We start from the raw sequence: 19,711 nt of genomic DNA, 5'->3' as shown, positions 1-19,711 counted from the left end.
GAGAAGCGACAAGAGGAGAACACGAGTCGTGGCCCTCCGTTTCGTTGTCGGTCAGGGCCAGCAGCCTTCGCGAACTTCTCCGCGAAGAACAAATAAACAATTTCGGATCGACGATGTATCGAGCGCGCACAGAATCAACAAAGCCGTTGCTCGGTGTGTATTAAAACAGGAGACGAGGTTCCGCCGACAGCGACGAAAACCGCCTCGCGAGGCGCGCGGCTCTGGCAATACATGTTTCCCCGCGGCAGGTGTCCTGATCCTAATGAACGGGGGTGCGCGATTATAAACAAGAAAGGTCACCGTGTTTGCGCCCGTGGTTGCTTCGCGCCCCAACCCCTTTCTTGCCACCCCTGTCGGCGTGCTCCCCTTTCGCCGATGACGGCGCGACGGCGCGTTCCCCGCGCCGCGGAAATGAGAAACCCGGGGCGATTTCTTGTAAACTCGCTTAGAGACGCTAGAAAACTTGAACGAGTTAATAGAACCGTAACGGCACGCCACAAGATGGCCGATTAGTCGGCTTGTAATGAACGAACGTCGTCCACGCACGGTGAACTGCCGCGTGGAAATTCACGGCGACCCGAAATTTCGCATTTACGGCAGAAATTATTGTAGGATACGAGCCTCAATTTTTGAGCTCGTATCTATAGTTGACGATTGTCGATAATTATAGAAACGAAGTGCAAGGGTCAAATAATTGTATCTTTCGTTCTCACATTGTTCATTCTTGTTTATAAGCTGATGGAAATTTGGCGAGAATTTATTGTGTTATGATTTTGATACTGCGCTGATAAAGCCGTACCGAAACCGATGAAATATCGACGTCATCGCGGTACCGAAATTAATTGTTTATTATTACGTCAACGGGGTGGTCCATTTGTTACTAAAAAAAAGTATTATAATAGCGATGACAGTAGCAGCAATAATAACAATAAAATCAGGAATTAAGAATGGTTGCGAGAAATAACGATGGCAGATTGTTCGACGCTAGATTTACGGAGCACTAAAAGCAGCTATTTTACATTAAATTTATAAAATTAACAATGAGACGTTTATTCTGATTTCGAACGGGTGATATTGTAATATCTACCGCAAGTGACACATCTGTTGAATAAATAACTATAAATGTATCTATAGAATAATAAATTAATAAATCAATAAATCAATAAATTAAACTAGCAAATGTATCTTTAGAGTCTGAACAATTATAAATTCATCGACTAGCGACCCGTCGCTATTCGACAGTATCGGTAAACCTAATGTTAAACGAAGCAAAAGTTATTCAAAAACAAGAAACGTACGAATCGCACGATTGCCAAAAGATCATTGCGCCGCCTGTAAATATACGAAAACCGAAACGCTCGGCGCATACAATGCATTTAATCTTTCATTTCGTTTATCCTCGAATGATTAAATTGAATATCTCTTACTCGATGAATATAAAGTGAATTACGGGCCGGAAACAAGCGAAAGTCGCAGCAATCGGTCGCGGTAACCGGATCCGCTATACCCTAGTCCCTGTACGTGGCACAACTCGAAATTGTATTTTTGTCGGCGGAGACCTGTTTGCTCTCGAACCATGAGCACGAAGGTACATTATCGTATCGGAGCAAATGGAAGGACGATGTGTAGAACGTGTGTGTAGAACGGGGCAGAAACCCTCGGGGAACTGCGCGCCGCGCCACGGGCACAGAGGCAGTGCCGGCTGCTGCGACCAGCTCGGTCCCGCGCCTTCCATAAATATCGAATGATTGATTTTAATTGCGTCCGCCGCGATCCTCGGCCCCCTACCCCCCTGCCCCGGGCAGTGTTCTCCCCCGTAGGCGTCGCGACTCTCGGCGCGGAGTCGCGCGTTATTCTCGAGATCGCGGGGAAAACGAGTTCGAGGTACGCGACCAAACTTTGATTCCTTTCTCATCCGACGCAACGAGAAAACTTTCGCTTCTTTTTTCTCGCGGCCGTAACCCGTCCGCTCGCTCCTCCGCTCGTTTATCCGTTCTTTCTTGCCCCGGGTACCGCTCTGCCCCCCCTTCGCTTCCAGGTCCCGTTGGGCTCTCCTCGAAATTTTCATCGTTCGCCGGCGCGTCCGCGAACCAGCGCGCCGAAATCGCTCTGAATCGCAAACAAGGGGAGACCCTCGACTTTCGCCCTTTTCGTCGACCCTGCGGAACGACGTTTTTATCGATCCCCGAGTATATTTCGGGCGAACGATGATCCGTCCACTGCACCGTGATCTTGCGAGAACGTAAAACCGGGGCTCCCGTTAGGTTATAACCCGTTCTAACTCCGAATCTGCGGATTTCGCGTGCTTTTAGTTCTGATCTTTGTTTAGAAGAAGAAGCGCGGAATTTTTCTTCCTGTATTTTCTGGGGTAGACGCTGAAAAAAAGGACACACGTTTTGGTTTTTAAAGGCGTGTCTACCTTCGATAGAAGCGTTTTTAAACGGAAATTACGATCGCAGAAGCGCGGAGTGTGTCGGGACGCGGCGTATTAAGAGCCGAGAGTTAGGGTCGCTTTGGAAGTTTTCCTAATTTCAAGGTTTTCCGCAAGCCGGTCTTCCGAGGGTTTTGTAAGCAACCATCTCTGAACCTCGCAACAACTGACGTCGTATTCTATCGGTCGCGTGATATTAACCCTTTGCACTCGAGGCTGCTTTAACTGTAAATCTGAAAGAATTTTCTTAACTTGTAGTGTTTTCGTTTTATATGAATATAGTGCATTTTGTGCATGCGAAATTGAGTGTTGCACTTACGCTTTTAACAGTCTTATTAAATGTAAAGTTTGTCGATGTAAAAATGATCTTAGAACGAGATATTATAAATTCTAGTGCTGCGTCAGAGTCACCACACGAGTGCAAAGGGTTAACACTAGAACTGCCGAGTGCAAAACGCTACCGATGTACAGTAATGTCTCTTTAATTGACTCTAGTTCTCCGTAATTGACGCTCAGATTGTGCACGAAAATGGACAAATTAGAGAAGAGGAGATACGATTATTCGAGCCTCGTCGATTATCAATAACAATAATCGTATCTCTCCTTCGCAAATCGTCCATTTTCGTGTACAATCTGAGCGCGAATGTATTTAACAATGTACTTAATCAACGTACTTAACACTAAATCTTCGAAACCAGTCGAAATGTCTTGCTTTTCATCTTCTCTTTCACATTTGCCGAGATGATGAAAATCTTCCTGTAAGAAATGTTTTCGTAAACTTCTTCACTGAAGCACATATTACGACAGAAATCGTACAAATCCGCTTCTCGACCGTCAATTAGGGAGAATTTACTGCACAGCTTGTTGAACGACTGCATCGTGCTGTGTAACCATATTAAGGTTATGTCGCGATACAGTAATGTCTCCCTAATTGACGCTCAGATTGTGCACAAAAATGGACAATTCTGGAAGAGGAGATACGATTATTCGAGCCTCGCGGCTCGTTTTTACAATTGTTGACAATTCGTAACTATAAAATCGCGGTTATCTTGTTACAGTAATGTCTCTCTAATTGACGCTCAGCTTGTCCAAAAAAATGGGCAATTTGGGAAGAGGAGATACGATTGTGGACAATTTATAACTATAAAAACGAACCTAAAGACACGGATAATCGTATCTCCCATTCCCAAATCGTCCATTTTTGTGGACAATCCAAGCGTCAATTAGAGAGACATTACTGTACAGTAATGTCTCTCTAATTGACGCTTGGATTGTCCACTAAAATGGGTAATTTGGGAAGAGGAGATACGATTATTCGAGCCTTCAGACTCGTTTATATAATTATTGACAATTCGTAACTATAAAAACAAACCGCAAGGCTCCAGTGATCGTATCTCCCACTTCCCAAATTGTCCACTTCCGTGGACAATCCCGAGCGTCAATAAAAGAGACATCGCCGTACATTCAGGGGGGATCATTCACCGAGGATCCTACCAGGCGAACGAACCGCGAACTGACGGAAATGTCAAATGAATCGGATAAATGGGTCGCGCGTATTTCCGGATTAATGAAATTATAAGAACAGGCTATCGATCCGAGTTAAATCGGCGTTCCGCCGCGGAAAACCGTTCGCCGCGCCTAAGTTCCGCGGTCTAGATATAATTAATCGCAGACCTGGCCACTTTCCTCGTTCCCCGGGGGCCTCGTCGTATCCGAGGCTCCCGCTTCGAGAGAGCCGCGATGCAATCGGGACCGGTCTCTGTCTCGCCGGCGCAAAGCGATCCTCGCGCGCCGGTTCGAGAGGTTCGTTCCATCGGAAAGTGTAGCACGTAGACGGCAGACGCCTCGTCGTCTATAATTAATATTAATGCCGCGTTTCGGGGTGCGTTTCGGCTGATTCAGCGGACGCGACGCTGTCGAGGCTTTGCTCTGCGCTCTCGAAAATCGCGAGGCCGAAAGAAGAATCCGGCGCTCGTGATTCGCGCGGTGAAAAACCGGCTTGGCCTAGCCTCGTTGTCCCTGCCCTCGAGCCGTTCCAGGGAGGAGGGGGGTTCGTGGAACCCACCGAAACCACCGAGTCAGGTTCCCGCGAGGCGTCGCGACGCCCTTCTGGCCCGCGCCGCCTCCTGCCACGCCGCCAGCCTGGTCGCCACCCGTTCGAGGGTGAAATGTGCCTCGGTGGCATTACGCGAGGGCCGAGGAACGCTCCACCCGTGGTCTGGGCTTCGCTTTCTGTGACCAACGTTGTTTCGGCGTTGTCGCAAGCTTTAACGTTAAACTTACCCGCCGCTGAAATTGGCTGACATGTATTGTTCTATAATAGGGCTGGCGAAATTTTTGATCACCGCGATCTGTTTTTTGGAAGTATTGGCGGTGGTCTATCAACATCGTGTGTGTCAATTGAAGTAGTAATTTGAAGGCAAAAATGAGTTTAAATTTAAAATAAATATTGATAATGTCAGACCAGCACGCTTTGGCCACTCCTGTTTTATAAGAACGACAAGACTCAGTTTAATTGGATGTTTCACTACTCTTATTATAATGTATGGTTGAATTGAGGAGTTTATTCGATTGTTTTCTATAAAATAGTCTTTATAATGTCAACAATCTCAAAATAAAGAAACGTGAAACCTGCATTTGTAGGTTAAGTGTTAAGGCAGAGATTGGTAGCGGTATACCGTTATGACGTCATGAAAATGCAATAGAACTTCGATTATCCGAATTCAAAGTTGACAATTAATTTCTTATTATTTTAGAGAATTTATTAACACAACGGTATAAAATGATAGATCGAGGTTTAATCGAGGTCCTTCAATAGTCCTAATCGAGTTCCTTCATCGCTATTATTTCGAACGACCAAAATACTATACAACAAAGATCGAGGAAAATCCAGTTCGGTTAATCGAGGTTCCACAGAATTAACACTAGAATTACCAAACCAGTCAAGATGATTGATTCTTGATTTTCTTTTTTACGATTTCTGATATTATAAAGATGTTTCTAGGAGACATTTTTAGATAAACCTCTTTATCCAAGCACATGTTATCATAGAAATCGCACGGAGTTTAAATGACTTCAATCTTGCCATTCTTATAAAACAGTATACATTAGTCTGAACAGCCCAAACAGTCGTTAACAACTCGATAGTTTTAGTGTTAACACACTATACGCCAGCAAGACTTCGTCGACTTCCCACTTCTTCGTGGTAATTTTAACGGTTGATCGGCGCCGAACGTGTTAAAATAGCGAATTTGTAAAAAAATGAACTGTCTAAAAGAGCCATTAAATACCTCTTCCACGCGCAATATCTTAAACCAAAGAAATTGGATATTGGAACGGTCGTTGGCAAGGCCACGATTCCAGCACCCCGTCCCGCGTCCCCCGGCTGCGGTCCCCCATTCTCCGCCGCCCCCGCGTTTGCTTTCGGTTTTTTTGTTCCCGCAGGGACACGCGCGAGGTGACGCAGTCACGCCATAACCCGGAAGTGACCCTTTCTCCCGGCCGGAGGGGCCCGTCGAGGCTCGTAAAGACAAAAATCGGTACCCTTATCGCTCGGGAGAATTTATCGCCGGCGGTGCCGGCAACGCAGCGAGGGGCACACACGGCGAACATACAAGGCGAACGACGCACCGTGCCGTGGCGGCGGTTTTATTCGGTTCACTCGATTGTCCGGCCGCGGGCTAAACAACGCTCGTTCCGTGCTCGAGCCGCTTACACCTTTGATCGGGGTGCCGGCACGCGCGCACGCACCCCGAGACGGCGGCCGAGGCCGCCGGGGCAAAGGGAGAGAGAGAGAGAGCCAGAGGCAGGATTACGCTCAAATAAATTGTCCTCGAGATTCTAGCACTCCGCCTACGACGTAACGTACGTCTATCCATCCGGGCAGCCATTTCGAGGCTCGTCCCCGTGGCCTCGCGACGTCTCCAGGATAACGCGGCCCCTCTTTATCGCCCCGATCCCATTACTCCGCGCGGAAACTCAGCCGGCTTTATTGTCGTTTTACGCGTTCCGCGAGCAAAGCCCGGGCCGATTCGAACGCGGTCGTCGCGTTCGCGAGTCCCACGGCCCTCGTTCGCATACACCTATCGGCACTCGATATCTGCCGGACAGATAAACGGGAGAACGAACCGCCCGAGCACCTTCTTCTCGAATCTCGGCGACGCCCGAAACGAAATCATCCATTATTAAACCTCGTTCGTTCGCCGATCCCGAACGGTCTCTCTCGAGCGTTCGCCTCGCAGAGATTCGCTCGACCGTTCATCCTAATCCTTTTCTTCAGAAATAATTGCGATTTTCTTGGGCTGGATTATACAGGGTGTTCCGTAATTGTGTTGACATCCGGAAAGCGATGATTGCTGAGGTCGTTCGAAGTAACTTTTTCCTTAGCGAGAATATGCAATCCGCGGCTTTATTTGTCAGTTTGTTAATGCTCGTTAGTGCTCCTTGTGAGCTTCGAGCTTGGTAGAATTTTGCACGTGGTGTGCCGTCCGGTTACTAAGTCTTTTGTATGCCTCCTGAGTCCCTTGTGGTCTCTGGTGGTGTCTCTTGAGTCCCTTATGGTCTCCTGAGTCCCTTGTGGTCTCTTGTATTCCGAACCGTGTCTCTTGATTGCCTTGTGGTCTCTTGAGTCCCTTGTGGCCATAAATCCTGGCCACTTGGCTGCAACACAGTTATTAAGGAAAAACACTGATCAAGGAGAGGTCCTGTTTCTTGCAATGGTGAAAATGTTGCGCCGCCATGATTGCAACGCGATCATAAAGCTAACCGAGAGCGAAGCGTTCCGAGGTGTTCGGGAAACGTGGCGGGTCGAAGATCGTCGAGGTTCCTGTCGGCGTAACTTCGTGGGAAAAAATCGCGGAACAAGCTACCTAAGCTCGTTCGAAAGCTCGAAGCTTCCGCTTTCGCTCCCCGGAGCTGCTTTTTACCGAGAACGTTTTTGCGTCCGCGGGATCGGGTGAGACAGCGAAGACAGTCTCTCCCTCGATAATCGCGCGATTCTGGTACGGTAACGTGTCTGACGAGTTAAAAAAAATGTTTCCGCGGCTAAAACCGCCGCTGAATCGAAGATCAAAGTCTGCTCTTCGCGATCAGACCGGTCCCGATCGCGTACGATTTTTTCCCCGCTACCGATTCGCCGCGCTTTGAACGAGCGCCGCAGCCTGCTCGCGATCGAGCAGGCTGACAACGAGGCGGCCCCGTGATTATTGTCGGAAACTCGGATGGAAGACGACGCGAGACGCCGGGAGCTTCGCTGGGAAGCTTTGACGCATTTTCCTTGGCACTTTTGCCGTCTCCGTCGACGTCTGTTCCGCGCAATTACACGCTCGACGGAGCCCGGGAAATCGCGCGGCGCTCGTTACAAGCTGACCGAAAAGCGTTCGCTGTTTGGTCCGCGATTGCGTCCCGCTTTCGTGGACCCGGATGCTCCGGGAGGGCCGAATAAAAAGCGTTTAAACGAGGGAAACATCTTCCCGTGGCATTACTCGCGTCTCGCGGCAGACGGCCGTTTCGTTTTCCGCTCGAGCTCGCGGAGCCGAAAAGGCCAACGACGGTTTTTCCGGACGAAAAACGAGACTCAATGAGGGAACCCGGGTCTCGCGTTCTCCCTCTACCCCCCTCCCGACAGACCGCGCCGCGCCGACCCTCTGTTCTCGTTAGCTCTCTCGCGCCAATTAATTTCGCCCGCCTCGGAATCGTAAAGCCGATTTATCTCCGATCCGAGGAGCGCTCGGATACGGGAACGGCTCAAGAGGGCGACGCGCTCGAACGGAACGCTAAAGACGGACAAAAGGATTCGCGCGTGGATACTCTGTGTATATCGTCGTCGTTGCCGTTCTGCGAATCGCACGCGAGCGCCTCGGTTCTTCTGCACCGGGAACTGCCGTTCCACAAAAGGGTTCAACAGCAGCCCGCCCAGTCACCGGGAAACGCCGGAGCGAGGAGCGTTTCCCAACTGCCGCGCGCCCTTGTTTTCCACCTAACTAACGCAACGAACTGCGACGAGCGACGAGAACCACCCGCCGAATGATCCCCAAGTACCTGCCGACACAGATCGGCAACGCGGAAACATTCTCCCCACCTGGATCCCCGAATTCATTTGACCTGCAGCCAGCACCCCTTCCAACGAATTCCGTCTGCCGATTTGGATCCGGATGCGGATGCGGATGCGGATGCGGACACGCGTGCAATTATGGCACGCAACTGCGACATAGAGACGCGAAACGAATGGAAACGAATGGAAACGAGTGGATTAACGTTTTCTACGATCGCGTGGCTTTTCGGTTCGCCAGCGAACTCGGCGGAGGAAAGGCATTTTTCACAGGAACATTTTTATGATCTTAGAAAATGTGAAGGAAAAGATGAAAGATCAGACGTTTCGAGTGATTTGATAGTTCTCTAGTGTTAAAGACAGTAAATTCTGACTAATTGACGCTCAGATTGTGCACAGAAATGGACAATTCGAGAAGAATTGATGCGATATTCGAGCCTTGCACCTCGTTTTTATAATTATTAACAATCGGCAACTATGAAAATGAACCGCGAGGCTCAAATAATCGTATTTCCTCTTCCTAAATTGTCCATTTTTATGAACAATCCGAGCTGTTTATGTACAGTTAGAGTAAACGAAACGTTTACGTCAGACAGGCATTTTTCATAGGAAGATTTTTATGATATCAGCAAATGTGGAAGAAAAGATGAAAGACCAGACATTTCACCTGATTTCATAGTTCTCTAGTGTTAAAGACAGTAAATTCTACCTAATTGACGCTGAGATTGTGCACAGAAATGGGCAATTTGGGAAGAGAAGATACGATTGCAGTAAATTCTTCCTAACTGACGCTCAGATTGCACAGAAAAATGGACAATTCGAGGAGAATTGATACGATTATTCGAGCCCTGCACCTCGTTTTTGTAATTATTAACAACCGGCAACTATGAAAATGAAACGCAAGGTTCCAATAATCGTATCTCCTCTTCCCAAATTGTCAATTTCTGTGGACAATCTGAGCGTCAATTAGAGAGACATTACTGTATTAACAATCGGCAACTATGAAAATGAACCGCGAGTCTCAAATAATCGCATCTTTTCTCCCTAAATTGTCCATTTTTTTACGTACAATCCGAGCTGTGTGTTTATGTACAATTAGAGAGAATCGACTGTATTCGAGCCTCGCTCTCGTAGTCGCTGCTTCGAATACCTGAAATTCAACGCGAAAAAGTGTTTATTCAATCGAGTCGGCCAACAAGTCGTTGCATTTTTTCCCCCAACAAATAACAATACCGAAAGAAAATCGCAACGACTCACTGGCCAGCCCGATATTATCCAAAGATTCCTTGATCCGAGCAATTTTGTCTCGCCATTGTTTCGAAAACGAGAGATTCCACGGTGTTCCCCTATTCTATCGCCGCTGTTTATCCTGTAAAAGGGGTCGATGGGGCTAAATCCCGGCGAGTAGAACGCGCTTCCAAGGGGCACAGGGTTAGCAGATAATGAATTATAACGACGGTAAATGAGCATCGACGTATCGTAGCGTGGCGCGACGCGACGGAATGTTCGACGAGCGTGCTCGCTCGTCTGTTTACCGGTTCGTTTGACCCGCGAGCGGAACAGTTTCCATCGATTTCACGGCGTCGCGACGCGACGCGACGCGGTTCGTCGGTGGTCGGCGCGACACGCGTTATCACGAAGGGAAACGACTCTGTGCGGCGGGTGTGCAAAACAGACGAAGAAGACGAGGAAGAAGAGCGCGGACCGAGCCCGATCGTCGGAAGCATCGAACGAGTTCGCGGGCCAATAAAGAGAGCCCGAGCCGGCGGGCTTGGTCGGACGTCCGAGGAGTCGTTATCTTATCCTGGCGCAGCTGTCCGAGCGGGTAGGCAGTTAGCTCGTATCTGCCGTCACGCCACGAGACTAAATTCCCCCTTACGTACTTATCGCGAATTAAACCGCTCCTCGAAAGGAGGCCGGAGACACGGCAAGGTAACGACCGTCGGGCATTATCGCGTTCGGATGAGTTTCACGCGACCGCGCAACCGTCACTCGACATTAACGTTTCCATTATGGGCGAACGGCGAGACTCCGAGGCTCGCCAACAACCCAGTGCCCGCCGCGTCTCCTCCGAGCGACAGATCACCGACCATAACTGTCCGTCACCGTCGTCCGGTCGTTCGGTTTAATTCGGAAACTTTGACTGGCCGCCACGGATTCTGTCCCCTTGAACGGGGGGGACACGGGCACCCTTCTCTGGCTTCGGTCTCTGTTCGATCCCGGCAAAAATTCGAGCCCTTTGCCACCTGTTACGTGGCGCGGATCCGTGGCTCGAAAAGAGCGAGGTCTCTCCGTTGCAACGACAATTTCCGATCGGATACTTGCGAAATGTCGAGTGTCCTCGTTTCGTCGCTCCTGGCTGGGCTCTCTTCGAGAAACGTGCAGCCCGGAGCCGACGCCTAATTGCTTCCCAATGCATTAGGTCGAGTCGTAAATGACTTCCGATGCAGCCAGGTAGGATCCGTCGTTCGTATCTGTCCGCAATGAGTCGCCGGGACAAACGAGTTTTCGCTAAAATGGATAAGGGTTCGAAATAAATAGAGTAAAAAAGAAACAAAAAATAAATAAGTAAATAAATAAAGAATAAAATAAATACCTGATAAAGAAGCGGAAGTTATTCGCGACTCGATTTAATATGTAGGGATGGAGGCGTGTGCGAATAATAAATAGTGCACCTAACAGTGCATCTAACAGTGCACGTGTAATGTATAACGAATAATAAACACATTTGTAAAGACAGAATAACAATAAACTAATTAACGATTGAATAATAACGAGAAAACGATAACGACAGTAACGAAGGAAAATAATCGTGTCTCCTCTTCCCAGATTGTCCATTTTCGTGCGCAATCTGAGCGCGAATTCGGGAGTGTTAAATATTCAGTTGAAGAAAAGTGTGTGAAATGATAAAAAATCTTTAATTTATACAATAATATACAGTAATATGTTCTCGATGCACGCTCGAAGACTGAGAGAATGACGAACAGAAAATATCATGTTTTTTAGACGCGCAAGCAACGTTCCCCGCTTCTCCCACCGTAATCTTTATTATGGTAATAATCAATAGATAACGACGTTGCTATAAATCGGATTCTTAACAGGTAGAAATAACTGTATCGCCGTTTTCGCACCTGTTACATGTCGTAAAACACGTTCGAGAAGAACGAAGACGTTCTTCAACGACAATTCCGGCAGCCGTGGAAAGACAAAAGCGAGGATTCGCCGGTGGACAGGACACGGAACGCGGCCCGATAATCGATCGACGCCGGTTCCTCCGGCCCCAGCCATCCTCCCGAACGAGATTATCCGCGTCTAGGTTTTGATAGCTCGTGCGAGTTTCGGCAGGATTCGATGGCGAGGATTGTCGTGGAAAGGTTCGCGAGGACGGTCCGCGACGCGACGCGACGACGCCAGCGAAGAAAGAGAAGAGAACTCGAGGGAGAGCGGTGCTCGCGGGCCGAAGGGAGCCGGGCGGAGCGCAGAAGACGAGTTTACCGGAGAACAGACTTGGAGTGGCTATTCAAAGTCGAACCGGCGCGGCGTGCAATTAATTCCTGAGCGAGGGGAAATCGAGTCGTGGCCGCCGATAGGGCGCACTCGTGACCCGCGTCACGACCGTTCGATCAAAAGCCGAGTAGTCGAGACTCGAACTCGCTTATCTCGATTAACGATGCCGCGGGCGCTCTAATTCAATGGACGATTCCGCTACGTACACCGGAAGCGACGTTATTGTCGTAGTTTCCGGGCCGGTTTTCGACTGGCCGTCGCGTCCCGTCGCGTACCGAAAACGCTAGAAACATAGACGGCGAATCCACGATTCTGTGCGCGAGTTATCGATTCCCCGCAACTTGCGATTCGTTCCGAAATCGAGTTACCGTTCGTTAATAAACGGCTCTCCCGAGTTGTACGCGGCCAATGCTCCTACGTTTGTCGGACGACCGAGTCATTTTTTGCAGAGCGCGAACACGGTAATGTCTCCCTTACTGACGCTCGGATTGTGCACGAAAATGGACAGTTTGGGAAGAGGAGACACGATTATTCGAGTCTCCCGGCTCATTTTTATAATTGTTGACAATTCGTAACTATAAAAACCTACCGAAAGACGCGAATAATCGTATCTCCCCTTCCCAAGTCGTCCATTTTTGTGGACAATCTAAGCGTCATTATTGTACAGTAATGTCTCCCTTACTGACGCTCAGATTGTCCACTAAATTGGATAATTTGGGAAGAGGAGATACGATCGTGGACAATTTATAACTATAAAAACGAACCTGAAGACACGGATAATCGTATCTCCCATTCCCAAATCGTCCATTTTTGTGAACAATCCAAGCGTCAATTAGAGAGACATTATTGTACATTAATGTCTCCCTCACTGACGCTCAGATTGTCCACTAAAATGGGTAATTTGACAAGGGGAGATACGATTATTCGATCCTTGCGGCTCGTTTTTATAATTGTGAACAATTTATAACTATAACAATAAACCGCAAGACTCGAATGATCGTATCTCCCCTTCCCAAATCGTCCATCTTTGCGGACAATCTAAGCGTCAATTAGGCGGAACTGTGATAACGGAACCGACGAGACACGGTGAAAATTGTCGCGGATCGCGGTTTTCAGGACGGTGTCCGATCATCGAGCCGCGCGGCATCTTCGCGGTGCGGTCGTGCGTCGCGGTGAAAAACAGCGTTGCGGTCCCCGAACGCAGCAACGTCGCGTCGCTATTAAAAATGCGATAACGCGCGCTCGCCGCGGCGCCTGCGATTTCGATTAAAAAGTCCTCGCACGTTTGCGTAATTCGAGTGCGGCGCGGCACCGACACGCCTGGCATTTCCAAGTCCATTAAGATCCTGGCCCGGGGTAATTAGAAGGACAATGCATCCTGGTCCGTGAGTGGCGGATTAAGCGGCGCGACCGTGCAAGAGATTAACCGCGGGGAACGTTTCTTTCTGGCCGAGTAACTTACAAGCCGGCCACGTACGCGAAACGTCCGAGAGATCGCGTTTCACCGGGGGAAAAGTCATCGCGAAGCGAAATTACGGCCGCGCGCGAGCCGCGATACGCGCCGCGCGGCGCGCCGCGACCCGGCCTGCGGCACGCGCGTCGCGCTCGCGGGCTTTTAAAAGTCACGGCTGAGAGAGAAAGAAAGAGAGAGAGAGAGAGAAAGAGAGAGAGGGAGAGGGAGAGAGAGAGACGGCGGAAAAGGCCGCGTGTCCCGCGCATATACAGGGAAAGAATGGGAGGACAAGAACCATTTAGGGCGACTCGGACACACCGCGCTGGAACGCGGAATGCCGCGTCACGGACAGCGTATATTACGATTCAGAGGAAGCCCGCCGGGCCAGCCTCCGTCGTCGTTCTTCTTCCGGCGCGGCGGCACACTCGACATAAAATATCGCCCGCGTTTAATTAAACGGCCGCGCGGAATCCTTTCGAATCAGTCAAAACCCGCGAGCACCTCCACGCACGGCCAAGTTGTTGGTACAGCCCGCGGATCCTGAGGATTATTACGACTTCGTAAACACCTATCGCCGTGATCCATGCCGGTCGTCTTTTATTGCGAACTTGCCGGACACTTCTGAATGGGGGTGCGTTATTCGCAACGCTGATAATACCGAGCGCCGAAAGAGACGCGCCTCGTCAAAATTGCGCGACCGAAGTTATTCGAGTCTTTCGTAATTTTTGTTAACCCTTCGAGGACCCATGTTGACGTGCCGATGACACCAGGATCATCGCGTGAGACTTTGTTACGTTTAAAAAATCTTCGCTCGCAAAGTATTCGTGCACGTGTTCGAATAAATAAATTTAGTTGATGATTTCCGGTCGAGGGATGTTTGCAGTCTTAAGATAAAAATAAAGATTGTAGCGTAAAAGTAACGATTGTAGCATAAAAATTATATTTTTATGATAGAAATTATAATCGTGGAATAAACATAGTCATTTCAGGATAAAGATAAAAAATCGGTCGAAGCATCTTTGCAGTCTTAAGATAAAAATAAAGATTGTAGCGTAAAAATAACGATTGTAGCATAAATAAAAATAATATTTCTATGATAAAGATCATAAATATATAAAGATTATAAATCGGTCGAGGCATCTTTGCAATCTTAAAATAAAAAATAAAAATTATGGCATAAAAATAACGATTGTAGCGTAAATAAAAATAATATTTCTATAATAAAAATTACAATCGTGGAATAAACCTAGTCATTTCAGGATAAAGATAAAAATCGTAGATTAAAAGTCATAATTACAGAATAAAACTAATAATTTCAGAATAGAAAAGAAAAGAATCGTTGAATAATACCGGAAATTTTAAGAGCAAAAGATAATCGCAGAATAAAAATGGTAATCTCGGAATGAGAATGATAATTTCGGGATAAAAATTGTCGCGCCGGTCATTATGCGGCTCGCGTTAAGTGGTATGTGTCGTCGGACCGTTCTCCCGATGTTGCTCGCCCGCAATCCATCTTCTTCCCTGAAACAAAAAGGCAACGTCCCGGGTCGGTAACGAAACAAGGAAAAGGTGGAGCCGCCTCTAAAAAGCGAAACGATTAAGCAAACGAACGTCGGTCACTCGAATTCCGTAAAATAAACGGCGGACACCTACGGCTTATCGGGGCGAAGAATCAATCCGCGAGCCGCGGGCACAAAGCGGCGCGAAACCGAACGAGCTCCGCGGCATTCGTGGGATAACAATGGCGACACCGGTACCGGAATCTCGGCGAAAAGTTATAGTTCTTTTCCCGGACAATTATTGGCTCGCGCGCTCGCACAAAGCGGCCGATCGATTCGAAAGCCATCGTACGTTTCTCCGCGGAATGGTCGCGTCTGTTCGGATCGGGCGGGGGTCGGGGCCGCGGGAGGGGGTTAAACGGCGACGTTCGGATCGGATAATTGCATCTCGATGCGTTTTCCATGGTTATTGGTCCACGACGTTGACCTAGAAGGGATTATAGAAGGCCGCGGCGCGCACGCGATTCGCCTCGGCCCGGCTCGGCTCGACTCGACTTGCCTCGCCTCGCCTCGTCTTGCCTCGAGTCGAGTCGAGTCGAGCCGTGGCGAGGGTGGCAAGGCGAGGAAACGAGGAAGAGGGAGGACGGCAAGGAGAACGATCACAAAGGACGGTACAATGGAGTTTGCGGAGCATTGTTTGAGCATCTAGCACGATCCATCCACTCGCGGTTTTCCCAACCCCCTCCACCCCCATCCCCCCCTCTCGATCTCGTTCGATCGCAGCGAGTCCCCTGGACTTTTCAAGCTTTTCTTCGAGCGTTCGATCCCGAGGCCCGAGACCCGAAGGTCGCGAGAATTTGTCGTCGAAATATACCGAAGGCGGCCAGAGAAAGAAAGAGAGAGGCAGAGCTGTTTTTTTAATGCCTCCATTGTGACGCGGCGAGTAGGTCAAGCGTTGGTCGAATCCGAACGAAAGAGGCTTTCGTTCGCGCGAATTCCGAACGGAAAACGCTCCTACTCCTCGCCCTCCTCCTCTGGACCCTTCTCTTATTTCCCCTCCCGGCCCTCTTCGCCCGGTTCTCCTGCCACCCTTTCCGCAGAGACGGAAGGGATTTCCTATACGCGTCCGACGCATTTATACTGATGTAACGGAAGATAATGCTTTTGTTTTCCTACAAGCGATTTCCAAGCGTTGCGTCCGACGTGTGCGTCTGACGGTCGTCTGGTTCGGAAGCTGTCTCTGGATGCGAACGCATTGCGGTTATATTCAACGTTTACGTATAAAAATGTGCGAAATGTTATTGTCATCGTTTTTTTCTTCAGTGGCTCGGGTAGATTATGATCTGTTACACGCTTTAATTTGCTTTAAATATCGTAATAGGTTGGCCATTGTGAAGATAGAGTTCAGACAAAGTTGACTTGTTCTTTACTCAATCTAAAGAACCGTCTTTATATCGTCATTATTTGGTAAATGTTTTCTCATCGATGTGCTATAATAATCCTCTTCGTCTCGCTTGTTGTAGATATTATTATTTTATTATTATATAGATATTATTATATTATCATTGTAGATATCCTATCGTCAGAATTCTCAACAGAAATTCTCCATCGCCTTCTTTCAACATTCAAATTTCAATCGATTTCAAAAAGTGATTTTCTCCTTCTCCGCACACATTGTTCTATCTGCAAGACTGCGATATACTGAACAATAAATTCGTAGCACGCAAATAGTAACAATAATAACAGTGATTATAAATTAACCCTTTGCACTCAAGTGACGACTCTGAGGCGACGCTAGAAATTGCTACACTATTTTCAAAAGAATTGTCACATTATGAAGTTAGTCTGTGTATTCGATAATTTGTCAAATAATACAAGCCTTCTATAAGTATGCACGACCAATTTCACGCGCATCAAGTAAAAACAATGATATCAAATGGAAATATTGTAGGTCGAAGCAAACGTCTTAATTTTCGCGTTAAAATAGTCTCGAGTGCAAAGGGTTAAATGGCAATAAAAGATGAGACAAAAAGCGATAACTGATAATAGAAATAACAATCTACGTAGCATGCGACTAATCGCGCGCGTCTGACTCATCCGCGCGCGGCCGCCCGCGACTACAGTAATGTCTCCCTTACTGATGCTCAGATTGTGCACAAAAACGGACAATTTGTGAAGAGGAGATGCGATTATTCGAGCTTTACGGTTTGTTTGTATACTAACGAATCGTCAACGATTATAAAAAGGAGCCGCAAGCGCTCGAATAATCGTGTCCCCTCTTCCCAAATTGTCCAATTTCCGTGCACAATCTGAGCGTCAGTAAGGGAGACATTACCGTAACCGGAAACGGCGAAAACGCGAAACGTCGAGCCGGTTGTATCCGACGCTTCTCGACTGATAAGAAATGTTTCTTCTTTCTGTTCCAGTGGCCGGCCTGAGGCTGCAGCACTTACACGTGCCGGCGTACACTCTACGAGGCGCGAGCGCGCTCCTCGAGTGCAGGTAAGAGTGCTCACCTCGCGAATGCATCTTCTGCCGCACTTCGCCGATATTCCGCGCCGGGGTTTGGTCCTCCTTGCCGAAATCGATCGGGCGTTAAAAATCCCGCTGGTCGTCGGTCGTCTAATAAAATTACGAGGCGCGAACACGGCTGGCCGGGAACGATCGGCGAGCGGTTATTTACCGGAACGGAAACCGGGCGAACTCGTAAAGACATCGATAAGGCACCGGCCAATAACGTATCGGGTTTACGCTCGCCGGCCGCCACGGTAAATAAAATTAAAAATAAGAGATGATACGGGACGCGGACCGACCGGGAGATCCTCTCGAGCTCGTATCGCCGCGCGGAGGGCGTTTATTTATTTATACTCGCGATATCGTCGACCGCAATCCGAGCGCCGGGGTTTCTTCCGGCGGGTTTTCTCGGGCCGAAAAGAGACGATTCACGGGGCCATCCGCGACCAAACTCGATCCAACGATGCCACAACGGCCGGCTCCCGAGAGATCTCTTCCGAACTCGTTCGCGTTTCTTCTCGCGGCACCGGATTTTACCCTCCATCCCACTTTCTCTCTCTCTCCCTCTCTCTCTCGCTCTCTAAATCGAGACACTCGCGGGCCAGGCCGCCGCAGAGAAAAAGCTGAAATGCTAAGAAAATTCCTGCGCCGAAGAGCCAGCGTCGGGAGTGTCGTCGTCGTCGTCGTCGTCGTTGTCGTCGACGCGGCCATCGATTCGGGAAAAACTGTCGCCGTTGCTCGGTCGCGCTCCTTAAAACTGTCAAACGTTTGTTTCCCGAGACTTCTTTCTTGCCTTTCTACGCGACGAATCGACCTGTTTTTTCTTTTTTGTTTTTTTTTCCGCTGCCGTTTCTCGCGGCAGCAGTAAATCCTCCTCCTCCTCCTCCTCCTCCTCCGATAGATAGATAGATAGATATTTAGCCGGTCCCATTTGTTTCGCTTTATTAAAAAATGCACGATATTTTTCCGGGGGCAAGTAGTTAGCTTATAATCAGCGCGATAGAGTAACGAAAATTTACGATTGTTCGCCGACTTCGCCCGCTTATTCCCTCCGCGGAGTCCCTCGGAGGCAGCGTTGCACAGGGCCGGCATAGCTGCATCGGTTGCATCTCCCTGCTTTCCTATTCTCTTTGCCAGATTCCCGATTCTTTGTGCTCCCCGGCCGGATCAGCTTCCGATGCTCTTGCATCGATAAGCTGTTCCCTCTTGTTTTTCTTCCGCGCTGCCAAACGACTGCGCGCATCTCGGACGATAAATTTATTAAGAATCGGCAGCAACGGCGGCGGCCTCAAACGTTTCGCGACATCGCCGTACTTTATTCAATGAAATCGAAGCGGCGAAGTAAAGTTGTGTGTGTCGTCGATTATTTGTTCGACGTTCTTGCCTGTTGCGGATCTTTGTAAGATTGAGAATTTACAACGGATTAGCGGAGATATTAAATTTTTAATAATTCTATCACGTACCGCGACGAATGTACGTATTTAAGGACAATTGAAAAACGGTGCAACTTTTTTAATACTGGACTGAACGGTTTGAATTTTGTTCAATGATGATAGAGGCAGTAGTTTTGCATTTTTGTTGCTATTCTAAGTAGCAGCAGAATTTTGAAAAGTATTTCGATCATTGTCTAGTAGAAATTAGTGACTCTATTGTCAGTAATGACTTAGTAGGAACTCTATTGTTTAGAAAAGATTGAAGCTCTTTAATCCTGTTTGAAAATATGTACAGTAAATTTTCCCTAATTGACGCTCAGATTCAGTATACAAAAATGGACATTTTGGGGAGAAGTGATACGATTATTTTATCATTAATAGTCACTAAATTAGTGACTCTATTGTCAAGGTTATCTCATACTAGTGACTCTATTATTTAAAAAAGAAGCTTTTTAATCCTGTTTGAAAATATCTACAGTAAATTCTCCCTAATTGACGCTCAGATTCAGTATACAAAAATGGACAATTTAGAGAGAGGTGATACGATTATTTTAGCGTTGTGGCTCGTTTTTATATAGTTATCGATTGTCAATAACTATAAAAGGCTCGAATAATCGTACCTCCACTTCCTAAATTGTCCATTGTCTTCCCAAATTTGTCTCAAGCTGGGGCTCAATTATGGAGAATTTACCGTATACCGTTTTTCAAGTGTCCTTAATCAATTAGCCGTGGTGACGGTTTTGTTTTATAAAATTAACAATTTTATTACTAATCCATTATATTATTACTAATCAAATACTTATAAAAGTTAAAAATTCAAATTGC

The 19,711-nt window shown here is 47.9% G+C and overlaps 1 protein-coding gene across 2 annotated transcripts in view; it reads left to right on the top strand.

Annotated features, from left to right (window-relative positions):
• Positions 1–19,711, top strand: part of LOC117226158 (cell adhesion molecule 2) — a 129,823-nt gene that overhangs the window by 26,906 nt on the left and 83,206 nt on the right. For both annotated transcript variants that reach the window (XM_076525047.1, XM_033480220.2), the window contains exon 3: positions 17,366–17,441. In XM_076525047.1, coding sequence (XP_076381162.1) covers positions 17,366–17,441 — 76 coding nt within the window. The remainder of the gene's footprint in view (positions 1–17,365; positions 17,442–19,711) is intronic.

The sequence above is a fragment of the Megalopta genalis genome, chromosome 11, assembly GCF_051020955.1.
Source record: "Megalopta genalis isolate 19385.01 chromosome 11, iyMegGena1_principal, whole genome shotgun sequence".
Taxonomy (NCBI): Eukaryota; Metazoa; Arthropoda; class Insecta; order Hymenoptera; family Halictidae; genus Megalopta; species Megalopta genalis.
Note: the sequence above shows the minus strand (reverse complement) of the source record. Positions and strands in the feature narration are given on the sequence as shown.